This window comes from Periplaneta americana, chromosome 6, assembly GCF_040183065.1.
Source record: "Periplaneta americana isolate PAMFEO1 chromosome 6, P.americana_PAMFEO1_priV1, whole genome shotgun sequence".
NCBI classification, from domain to species: domain Eukaryota; kingdom Metazoa; phylum Arthropoda; class Insecta; order Blattodea; family Blattidae; genus Periplaneta; species Periplaneta americana.
The window spans coordinates 8,926,595-8,939,720 of NC_091122.1; the positions used below are offsets into that span (position 1 = coordinate 8,926,595).

At 35.7% G+C, this 13,126-nt stretch overlaps 1 protein-coding gene across 1 annotated transcript; it reads left to right on the forward strand.

Annotated features, from left to right (window-relative positions):
- The first annotated feature begins 1,075 nt into the window (after positions 1–1,075).
- Positions 1,076–8,866, forward strand: LOC138700974 (thioredoxin-related transmembrane protein 2 homolog). The gene is made up of 5 exons (XM_069827426.1): positions 1,076–1,293; positions 1,417–1,597; positions 1,687–1,873; positions 4,366–4,561; positions 8,329–8,866. The coding sequence occupies exons 1-5, from the start codon at positions 1,144–1,146 to the stop codon at positions 8,455–8,457; spliced, it is 843 nt and encodes a 280-aa protein (XP_069683527.1). The 5' UTR covers positions 1,076–1,143; the 3' UTR covers positions 8,458–8,866.
- The last annotated feature ends 4,260 nt before the right edge of the window (positions 8,867–13,126 follow it).

The following is a 13,126-nucleotide window of genomic DNA, read 5'->3' on the forward strand; positions in this document are numbered from 1 at the left end:
GGTAAGATGCTCGTGTCCACACCTGTAGAATAACGGGCAGTGCATCTGGCCACGAAACCAGGTGGCCCAGGTTCGAATCCCGGTCGGGACAAGTTACCTGGTTGAGGTTTTTTCCAGGGTTTTCCCTCAATCCAATATGAGCAAATGCTGGGTAACTATCAGTGCTGGACCCCGGACTCATTTCACCGGCATTATCACCTTCATATCATTCAGACGCTGAAGAAGCTAAGATGTTGATACAGCGTCGTCAAATAACCCAATAAAATAAAAAATAAAAAAGATGCTCGTGGTAGAAGGTAGAGTAGAGTTCAGATAGAAATTACCTCTTCCTGCAAGTGATTGCTTTCTTCGTTCAAGCAATGCCTCCCCCCAAAACAGTCATTGGCCCTAGCCCTCCCACATATCACTTGCGCACAAGTCTTGTTTCGTCTTTCTACTTTACAGATCCCTGGGACGGACCAAGACACAGTACAAGGAATAGACTGATGTTCAGGTATAATTTAAAGATTGATACTACTAATTGAAAAAATGTTCATTTCATTTCAATTAGAGACATGTTTGAAAAACTGAATATCACAATCTAGATCACAACATTGATGTTGTCAGTAGGTAGGCCCACACATGTTCTATTTTATGAAATGTAAGCTTTCTGTGCTGGTATGTATAAGTTAAAAATTGTCATTATTTTTACCCACATTATGACTGAATTCTGTTATGCTGGTAATTTAATAAGTCCTAAGATTGCTCAGTATTAAATTTTGTAATTGTCATAACTGTTATTTAAGACACCTAGCACTTCATACCACAGCATAATCTGAATAAATAACTTAATATAAATATAAATTACAGAGAGACAGTGTACCGGTAGCTATTACATTTGTCCAGTCTGTTTCATTTAAAAGGAAAATACAAATAACTATGTTGTTTTCATGACATTGATATAATTAAAACAAGAAAATTTTTACCTACAACTATACAAAAGTACAATAGAATAATGAAATGCCGTTTCATTACAAACATTTCAGCAAATGAAGTTTTGGGGGTACTATCACTCCACGTGTTGGCAACACTGAGAAATTAGCAGACGTCTGTTTTGGGGTTATTTATCTGATGTTTTGTTTGTGCATGTGAATAAATGTGAAAATGTCTCTTAAAAGGGACCTGATATTACTTCTAAAGCCATATTATTTTGTAAATATTATTTTAAGTTTGTCATACCTTGCAGCAAAAAAACTGCCAATTTTTTGTAATGTAATATTCCCATCTTCAGCACCACAATGTGAACTGGACACAGTAAGTTAGGTTATCTTTAAAGCAATTAGAATATTGAGTCTTCTTTTCATTACGAAATTAAAAAAAAATACAGTGCCCTTCTCCTGTTCCGAAAGTTTAATCAATATTTTTATTTCTTTTCAGAGGGAATCAGAAATTTTATTTTTCCTTCTAATTGTTGTCATGATCAGAACGAAAAAAGCAGGAAGTGTCACAATGATAAATTACTTAACTTCAAGCTTCATGTACAATAAAGTTGCAAACCTCATTCTTTGGTTTTATGCTGATGTACGTTTGGGAATCGGCTATGCTATTCTTTTTGTATGTAAGTAGGTCAACCTTCAATTGTGTGTTTATGGTTAATTTTAGTTCCTGAATTGCATACTTATTTCATCATCTGCATTTTCTTTACAGTACTAGGGATGTTACTTCCTGAACCAACATACTCAGGGCCAGAGAATGTCGTATACTTCAGAACTGCTGCAGGGCTAGAAGAAGAATTGCAGAGGGATCGAAAAGTTACCTGGCTAGTTGTATTCTACACCGTTTGGAATCCTGCCTGTACTAATTTTGCCCCCACATTTGCACAACTGTCAACACAGTAAGATTTTATGACATAGTCCTAATCGTTTTTCCCAAAATTCAAGAAATTGAATAAAGACCTACTCTAAGACCCAATCTCACCAGCCACCAGCTTGGGAATTCCATTTTCATTGTGCCATAGCTCCATTGTCAATGTATCAAACGTTCCAAGGAAACAGAAGGTAGATTACGGTAAGGTTCTGTGATCGAAGTTGAATCCACGAACTTCGGTATCAATAAAAAGTGTAGTGACCACAAGATTATCAAGGATGATGGTGACTTAAAAAATTTAAATATGAAGGGGTAAGAATGATATACTAGTTCTAAGCTACAGAGACAAAATTTTACAGGAGAGCATGTTAAAGGTTTAGTGTCTAATCACAGTGTACTATATACAGTCACGGAGCTTGAGTTTTGAGGGTGCTAGAAACAATAGACTGTGCCAGTACTATTTTGCATTGCCTGTAATGAGGCGATATTAGCGATTTTAGTGGTGAGCAACTATCTAATGTTTGCATATTTACTATGTATTGAACTTCGTGACTGTATATACTAGACTGTGGTCTAATGCTATTGGGTATGGTATCATAATTTCTTTGGCGTGTACTTAAATCAATTGTTGAGTAATTTTTATAATATTTTAATAGTGGTTTCCCCATATGTGTAAGAAATGAACTTGCGCACAAAAAAAAAAAAAAAAAAAAAAAAAAACATTTTTGTTAAAAGCACAGTCTACTATATACAGTCACGAAGCTTGAGTTTTGAGGGTGCTAGAAACAATAGACTGTGACGGTACTATTTTGCATTGCCTGTAATGAGGCGATATTAGCGATCCTAGTGGTGAGCAACTATCTAACGTTTGCATATTTACTACGTATTGAGCTTCACAACTGTATATACTAGACTGTGTTAAAAGTGTGGCTTTGGACTGTTTCATTCTCACCTTTCATATGTAACTTATTTATAGTATTATTTTCACTCCCTCTCTTTCAAGACTAAAAAATAATTCATTTCATTATTAAATCGTGAAGTACTTCCCTCTCTTCCATTGTACATTACCTAATCACTTTACGAAATAAATTAATATTGTACATTTCCGTTTACTATATAATGTTAAAAACATATTATTAACTAATCTATTTTAATTTAATTAAATGACGATCGTCTAAAAAATAGTACGCTATACACATGGTAAGTGCATTACACAATCTTGGAGAAAAAATTGTCCTCAATTCTGTAAACACATTTACCACGCTTGTGTCGCAAAATATATATTTTTTCTCTCTCTTATATGGAGGAGGGACCCGAAAACTTGCACTGCAGCCTGAGACTTATTGTGATTACCACTCCTATTCTGTGAATGATTGGGTAGCCAAATGGCCGTGCTCTTGTACAAGTACAGCATGCTGTACTGTGAACTGAACCCGGACTATGATGACGATATGTGAATTAATGATGGCGAAATGAGCCTGAGGTCCAACACTGAAAGTTACCCAGCAATTTTGCTTCAATTGGTTGAGGGAAAACCCCGGAAAAAACCCTAGGCCTGCTGGTTTCACAGTTAGATGCCTGTTAGTCCACAGTAGTGAACTGTATCGCAATATATCGCAATATATTTTCAATATATTTGTGAAGAAAGGTGGTACAACCGACTGAGCACCATGGCCTGTAGTCTATTGTGCTAATTTCAATATACTTGTTGTTTAGTGAACTGTCCGAAGACAGGTTAGAACTTTATTTGTCACTGTAAGGCATCACTCATGAGGAAACTAACCCAGGACATAGGGTGGCCAGTTCTTTTTCCTCTCCATTGCATACATCACTGAATATACTATTAGACTAGACGGCATTTCGGAAGGCAGTTAGCTTCTATATGTGCCGTAGCATTTCTGGTATGTGACGTCACACAAGCTTGTACAGTAGAACCAATCAGAATCAGTCTATAACAAGCACTTCCCGAGTTCGTTTGTTCACGTGCGAGTGTTTCAATACATTGAATAAGTAAAACTAACATTTACTATGTATATGTAAGGTAAATAAATGGAAGAAGAGACTGTAAAAACACAAGTATTACACAAGCAGGCGCGGAAAATAGTGTTTAAGGTGTATCATTATTTTAAAAACGTTAACGAGCAGAATGCTGCCGGCCATCTTGATGCTGGCTGCAACGTTGCCAACGCGCAAGAAACGACTGCAGAAGCATGTGGTGTGGGATTGAGAACCGTGCAAAGAATATTCTTAGTGAAGGAAAGAGGGTTTGTTTGGTGTCATGCTTACAGTAATCAACGGCTAAGGTCATTATTGTCTTTTGATCATTTAAATTCTCTCCTGCGCTATTTGTATTGCACGTGCTCGTGAAGTACGATGTGGCAATGTTGTACGCTGCCTTGCTCTCTCTATCTGTCTCTCTCGACGCAAACGCTAGCAGACAACCGCCTTCCGAATTGCCGTCGACTCTAGATGAATATTTTGAACTCTGAAAAGTGTAGAATATGCATGTATTTTTTTAAGGTACACACTAGAAAACCTCAAATTTGGCAAAATCGATGTGGGCCGCTATCCAGATGCCGCCCAGAAGTACAATGTGAGTGATTCATCCATGAGTCGCCAACTGCCATCATTGATCCTCTTCAAAGAGGGAAAGGAAGTCACGAGGCGACCTACTGCAGACCACAAGGGGAAGCTCATCAAGTTCTTCTTCTCAGAGGTAAGTACGGTCAACTCAGATGTGCTTGCATCATCTTCATCTTCACTGCGATTCATGCTAGAAGGCCTAAAGTAATTCTTAAAATATGAGTAACATGCGTTGACTTTCCATACCAGATAACAGTGTTAGAAATTCTGAGGATCTAGTGGACAGAAGCTATGTTGGGACAGTTTTTATAGCTATAATCTTTTCGCTGTAAGAAAAATCCTAATATAAACAATAGCACGTGACTGAAGTGAGGCTTCATTGGCCGCTGTTTGGCACCATAGATTCTCAGTACATGTTCCCGCCTACTGTTGTACATTCTGTTTCATGTTAAACATTTCCTGTTACTCGTCAAGTAGGCCTAACCTCATTACTATGCATTCGTTTGCTTAGGAAACATTTTACACTTTATAATTACTGTAATTAAAACTTACTTTAACTTATTATATACATTTAAGACTGTTTTTCTCCGCTTTTTGAGAGGTTTTCCACTCTTATGTTTAATAACCACACACACCGAGGATGCAGAAGCCATACTTCAGTACCACGTGCTTACGTGAACAACTACGAGCTCAAGTGACGCCAGCTTGTTACAAGAACAGACTATCTCGGTATTGCTTTTGATATTCTTCCGCGTTCATAGTACATAACAAAATATAAAAGTAGTTTTTCTTTTACATATTAATGAAGTTATATGTTTCATCGTATTTAACAACTAGAATTCAATTTTTTATATTTAAATAATATAACGTTATGGTTTCCAAGTGCGGAACTATATTTTCCTGCGTCATGTGAGTGTTTCGGCTGGGAGCCAATCACGGGTATGACAGCAACGTGCTTATGTTTACATTAGGATTTTTCTTACAGCGAAAACAGTATACATTCCCTCTCTTGTCATCATTCTACCAGATGACTTTGCTGATTTAACACTACAGCATGTCCTCTGGCACATATTAGGCACTTCATATCTAACTATTGGATTAGGGGAGATATTGTTATTGTATTTATAAACATTCCATGGTATTCATACATTGCTTCACAGCTAGAATATGGAACAAGTCAAAAAAACTTAATACTACTATAAAGTCTTAATTTATAGTCACAGTCTAGATGAAATATATACGGACGAGATTTACAATATAGTCTACTAGTACAACACAAAGTTTTAGTGTCAATTTCATGAAGCGTTATTGAATGTCATGAATTCACCTACAGAATAGAAGGCGTGAGAAATTAGGTACTTCTTTAATTTGGCCCTAAGTAATCTTATGTCTTGAGTTTAATTTTTTATATCGATAGGGAGGCTATTAAAAATTTTTACTGCCATATAATGCACTCCTTTTTGATAGCACGATAGACTTGCCGATGGGGTATGAAAGTCATTTTTTGACGTGTATTTATGCTATGAACTGTTGAATTAGTTACAAAGTTTTCACGATTACATACGAGGAAGATTATTAATGAAAAGATATACTGACAAGCCATAGGCATTATTTGTAGTTTTGTGATGGGTGAAATTTATATTTTCTACATTTTTTAAGCTATGTCCTTTATTTTTTGTACACATACACAGTGTGATAGGTAATGATGTGGTGAAGTTTCATTTCTGTGAGTGAATTAGTTTCTGAGATCTTAACAAAAATATTCTGAAAAATTTGCATATTTCAAAATGAAATGTGTCACTCAATTTTTCAGTAAAACCAAAGCAGCTATTCTATCAATAATCTCTAAACACACACCTTCATCTCAAACAGCAGAAATAACTAAAATGCTCTCTCAATTAATATCACTCAATAAAAGAATTGTATTCCAATGGATACCATCCCATTGTGGAATCCTGGGAAACGAGAATGAGGATGCTTTAGCAAAGAAGGGCAGCACTGCTACTTACAGACCTGTTACTAAATCTACGTATTACTCTGTGAAAAGATTTATTAAATCTACATACTCAGACTTCAACAAACAAAATTTAATAACACAATCCCAAGGGAAAAAATGGAACTCTCTGCATCAAAATCCACAGTTAATTCCCGATTTACCACGAAAATCGTCTGTAGCTGCATTTAGATTGGCAACAGGCCATGATTGTTTGGCCAAACACTTGCATAAAATTGGAATATATCAGTCCCCTAACTGCCCATTGTGCAACTCAAACCAAGAGATGGATTCGGAACATCTCAAAATCTGTGGTTCAGTGGCTGGTCATGATAATATTTTTGAAAAATATTGGAGTGCAAGAGGTCAAATGACTTCATTGTCAAATGCCTGGCATTAGAAAACAACAACATTTTTCAGTAAAATGTCTGAATTTTTTTTTTTCAAGACCAGTGGCACATTTAGAAAAACATCACGCATTAGTTTTTCTACATTTTTATTACAAGAGGGGTCAACTGCATACCTAAAAATAAATTTTTATTTCGGAAAGTATTCAGTTAATCATAAAACCATGCACTATTTTGTTAACCACAGTATATAGAATATGTAGGAAAAATTTCATGTTCCTAGCATCAAAATTGTAATAGCCTTTACACTTCGAACCTGACAAAACGTGCTGAAAAAAAAATGCGACAAAACAGCTTTTAAAATTTCCATGTAATTAAAGTCCAATGGTGCAGCCATTTATATATTGCGTAATTTTTATGCTTTCGAGCGCCACAGAGCATTGGGACTTGTTCAACATATGAGCCGTTCAGAGCAAAAGTGGTGTAAGTCAAAATTGGGTACTGAGGTTTAAAGTAAAAATTCTGTAAAATACAGTGCAAAGTAGCAATTAATATGGCTTTCTTGCTATCCACTGACTACTAATAGTTTAAATAAATTGAATATTAATTGCTACTTTGCACTGTATTTTACAGAATGTTTACTTTGACCCTCATTACCCATATTTGACTTACACCACTTCTGCTCTGAACAGCTCGTATAAGTAAGAGATTGCTGATTCATTTTTCACAAGAAAACGAAAATTACCAAAATTTCACCCGGTGCCTCCCTTAAGGGGACTTATACAGTAAAAATCGTGAAAAATTTTGATTTTTTTTTTCTTATTTCCTGAATCCTGTTCACAGCAGGTGCTTTTTAGTGCACGCTGTAAGCACAAGTATATCCAACTTTAGACTTATTTTTCCAATAATTGCATTTTTCGGTACAAAACACCTGATATTTAAGAACTGTCTGTCTGATTTCATTCAAATTTTGTACGCTTGTCCTTTGTAATAATCTCTAGAGGTGTGACCACAATGGTTAAATTTTAATCACAAATGAGCAATTTTGTAGTAAAAATACATTGAAAAAAAGGAAGAAAATTTTTTAATGTTAATTTAAAAATCTATAAATTTAATATGAAGTCAGCTGTGATGCTCATTGATGACCAATCTTCAGGTTACGATCTCAAATTTAAGGGGGGAAAAAAAAGGTATATGGCTATCATTTTCTCAGTTTAGGTTAAATCATGTTTTTTGCAAGATGCAATTTTTTTCTTGAAAAAATTCAAACTTTCAAACATACTCATGGTTACTAGATGTATTACATATCAAACTGAAGCTAAAATAATGTAGAATAAGTGTGCAAAATTTGAAGAAAATACATGAAGTGGTAGTGAAGTTATTTAATATTTTGTAAAAAATACAACTGCTACTGTATGAAACCCCTTAAGAATGAAGTAAAAAAATAAAAAGTCTATATGCATTAACCTTGCAATTCCCAACCGATGTCTTACAGTGACTGGGTCGCCAACTACAGATTCTGGTGTCAGTAAAAGTGTGCCCTTTTGCCCTTCGTTGCAGGACAACGTGAAGGCGTCATTCGACCTCAACAACCTGTACAATGAATGCAAGGCCAATCCACTGAAAAAGAAAAAGAAAGAAATAGCTGCTGCCAAAACAGAAGAAAACACACACATCAAGTCCGAATAGTCCACATCACAGCATTTCATTAGTTTTATCTAGGAACGCTCTAGCAGCAGCTTTCCTGCCGTCGTGTGAGTGAAGCGATTCTGGTGTTCGTAAGACAGGAATATCTGTGCTTGTCATGCATGTGCCACTCCTTGTTACACCCTCCAGTCATTTTAATCAGTTGTGTTTCCTTGTGTAATTATGTGTTGTGAAGCTTTTACTTATAAATTAGAAAGACTTTAGCGTAGTTGTAAGAATACAACATCCAAAGACAGGGAAGACTTAGCAGTGGCTGAGTTGTCACCAGTTTGCCAACCCAGCGTATTATTTTTAATTAAATTATACCTCATTGTATTATTTTAAATGTAGAGATACATTGTTGTAAGAGAAAAGGTAAAATTAAAATGAAGCATGGCTTCAATAGATATCATTACATACAGAACCTCAAACAACCTAACCTAACCTAACCTAACCTTTACCAGACATCTTATAAAAACATCGGACACAAACTATGGTCTAATTTCAATAATCTTCAACTACCAACATTTCTACTAACCACTGTTTTTGCTGGATCATATACCTGTTCATTCTCCTGCATAACTAAAGCCATTTATACACGATCATTTTTTTTTTCTTCTTTACAAGGAAACTTGCCAAACACTGTCAAAGATTGATCAACATTGAAAAGAATTTGTCAAACACATTTCCATATTGCTAAAGACTTGACAAGATTTTAAAATGTGCTTAAAGTTCATTGTAATCTATGTAGGCCTACAATATTACAATACTGTAAATTCTTTGAAGAATTACTAGGCTGTACAAAATGATATTTGTATTACTTAACCATATGTTATCCTAAAATGAAAAATATTATGATTGCATATTGTTTTAAAACAAAATATTTACAACTAATACTGCATAGGTTATAGGTTAGAATCTTCTTCATTCAGAAAGTACATGTATTAGTATCTATTCGAAATATATGCCTTACAATTTCCTCATACACATTTTTCTTCATTTTATTGTGGTACTATTCCACAGAACCCATATTGGTTATGAATGCATTTTCTTATAGGTTATAATTTGGAGACCCTAATTTTTTTTTTTTTTTTTTTATTCAATGCAGTGGCACTTGACTAGAGTCATTGGCCGTACAATGGCGATAGAAACTAAAAGGAAAGAAAACGAAATAAAGTGAACAATGTGTAAATGAAACTGTGAAGGAGAGGATGTCAGCACTTCTGCATTCTTTCTCTGGCCTCCCAGTACCTATCCACAAAGCTGACAGATGAAAGTGCTGGACAAGTCTTGATGTGGTTTGAGTCCATGATTTCGGAACATCCACAGAGCATGCAGTGGGGCTGGATAATACACCCAGGCAGTGGAGGTGATTAGCCAGACAGTCATGACCGACTGCGGAGCGGAACGCAGCAACAGCTTCTCTTCTGGGCCATTCGGGGAGAGTGGAGTTGAGTGCGTCCTTCCAGTGTTTATCTTTAATTTGGTCCTCCAAACTCTTATGGAAACATTGTCTCACTCGACTGCTTATATTTGTAGATGCTCTATGGAATGGCAGCATGTTAGAATATGAAAGGGGGATAGTTGTTCCTTTCTTTGCCAGAAAGTCTGCTGCTTCATTCCCGGCAATGCCGCAGTGAGAAGGTATCCATTGCAGATGTACAATTTTATTTAGTTTCTTGATGTCTTCTCTGCGTTGTTGAATGTCATCATTAGCTGGTTGTAGTAAGTAGTTTCCAATCGCAGATATCGCTGCTTTTGAGTCACTGAGGAGGACAATGTTTGGAAATGGGAAGGACCTGTACAACAGTTGTTTCACAGCAGTACATATGGCTCTTACTTCTCCATCAAAAGGTGTATGGTTGTTGCCTAGAGTGAGATAGGTAGAGAACAGTTGGCAATGAATTCCGGCTCCAGTGGGCCCGTTTTTTTCTGTTTGGGAGCCGTCAGTGTACACATGCAGCCATTTGTCTTGTGGGTAGCGGATTTGTAATGTTTCTAAGGCAGAAAGTCGGAGTACTTCACTACATTCGTCCTGTTTATTTTCTATTGCAATAAGATCTAGTGCATAGTCAATATGATGTAATGCAAGTGGGTTGGTTGGTAGTATCAATTGCTGGGGTTTCCAGGATAGATCCAGATTATGCCTTGCAGTGATTACTTTTTGCAGGAAACCCTCTTGGGTTTTTAATCTGCGGTTGGTGTGTGAGGAGCAAGGGGAGTATTCAATATCAGACAAACCAGTGAGTTTTTCATGAAGTCTTAACGCTGATTGTCTTATTTCTGATATGATGTCCATGTTATTGGTATGGAGCAATAGTGAGTTTATTGGTGTTGATTTGACAGCACCAGTAATCAGTCTATTGGCTTGATTTTGGACACAGTCTAGCTTACTGATTGTCTGATCAGATGCAGTTATAAGGGCACCATAGCAATATATCATGATTGGTTTCACATATGTCTTATAAGTACAGTTTAGCGTAGATGTAGCACATCCCCATTTGGTTCCAGCAAGCCGCTTTAGTAAGGATAATCTACCACGGGTTCTTGAAGCTATTTCGGAGCAATGATCTTTCCATGTGAGCTTATTATCAAGAGACCCTGATTTGTGGTGACAAATAATCATCTTTAGTAGTATTATAAAATGGTGGGTATTTCGTGATGTAAAACTAGAGCTGTTACTCTAATCAAAATTATTACGACATAAAAGCAGGTATGAGATGCTATGTAAATACAGGATCTGGCATTTGGTTCTGACGAATTTCAGCACACTGTTCTAAAGTAAATAATAATCATCATCATCATCATCATTCCACGTTTTAGACCTAGTAGTCTGTTACAGTCTCTAGCCATCGTTTTTTGCAAAATAATTATTTACCTTACAAGCACATTCTGTAAGAAAAGAACAGAATTCTAAACACGAACCATGTATGAAGGTGTAACCAGAAACAGAAAGATCTGATACTTGTATATTGACTTGTGAGAAAATAAATGGTTGAAAACCGTAATACTAGTGACAGACTACAGTCACTAATCGCAATCGTGGTTGTAGTGTGTTACCATCCCAATTGTGATCAGGAGTTTAATCTTGTTTCCAGAACTAGATAATCGCACTGAGACACGGCCCAGTGGACGAAAGTACATTTTAGTAATCTTTGGTTTCGAATAACTTTGATTTATATTATTTAGGAAGTCGTGATAGCTTCTGCTGTGTAATTTTGTTACCCTTCCATTGTATTATATGAAAGAGAACGAAAATAAATGGCTAGAAAATGGCATTTGGCTACTATTAGACGTATTGGAGAAATTTAATGAAGATGTGCGAAAAATAAAAATATTAACAAATACCAAACGAATTATTCATATATAGAGGGAAATAGAAGGCTGCTGAAAGTAAATAATGGATTACAAACTAGAATTGATTTCTTTTTCAGATTTTTAATTTCAGTGTCCATTGCGACAATATTGTTGAGGTTAGGGTTGATTTTAAAAATATGTTTTACTACAAAATAATATAAATCTTAGGCCTAATAATATAAATTATATTGGCTATAAAATCTCCTTCCAAAATAACATAAATAGTAATGGTATAAATTGTATCAGTTTAGATTATAAAACGTGTAAAAATTAAAAAAAAAAAAAAAACGAATTCCCATATCAATCTGCAAGAAACGACATTAAAAAAAAAAAAAAAAGAAAAAAGAAAAACAATGAATAAACATCAAACGAAAGTGTGAAATTCAGATGTTGTCCAGAAGGGAAACAAACATAAAAATACGTACATAGAGAAAATTGTTTTCTCTATGGTAATTCAGCTGCTGACCATATGGGACCAAGTGTGACCTAGTGTGTCTACACATTTTCGGTAATCACTATTAGTGACTGTAGTCTGTCACTATAGTAGGGAGCAAAGATATTGGCGGGTCGTACGTAGCACATTTTTGCACGTACCATCCCCTCTCTTCTGACCTGTCCATTGGGATGACTGACTGGCAGTGTGTCGATGCGTTCGGGTGTAGCTGCTTGCAAGCCAATCGTTGGGTATTGAGAGAGTAGTCATCGTAGCTGTTGTCTGTACATATTCAAACAGTAATTTTCAATACTAACAGTGGAATTGCTTCTGTGCCTAGTTGAGCGAGATGTCCAGAAAGGAAAGGAATTATTTATAGTGTTTACAAATACTTAAAAAAACTTTAATTAATACAACAAATTAAAATTTTCGTAATAGGATTGAAATTCTGGTTATTAAGAGAATGAGGAAAACAGGAATTAGGGCACTATAAGTTTAAGTGAAATATTTTAAGATCTGATAGTATATTGGCAATATACTCATTGCAGTGAAGTAAAAACCATTATATTATTATTATTATTATTATTATTATTAAATTTGCACTGATGGATTTAATTTCATATAGTATTACTAGCCATTGTTAAGTCAATTATATCATATAAGATAAAACCTGGGTACCGTCACAATACTATTTACAAATTATTTACATCGTCAACATTAGTGATTTTACTCACAGGACTGGCTTCATCTTTTCTTGCAACCCTTGTCTTGTTCAAAAGGTCTCTGGTCACTGCTGTCAGTTGGTCACCTGTTGTGATTCTTCCTGCCGGAAGGTCCCTGTTGACTTTCTTTGTCGCAATCCCAGGACCGCTGCCATCATTT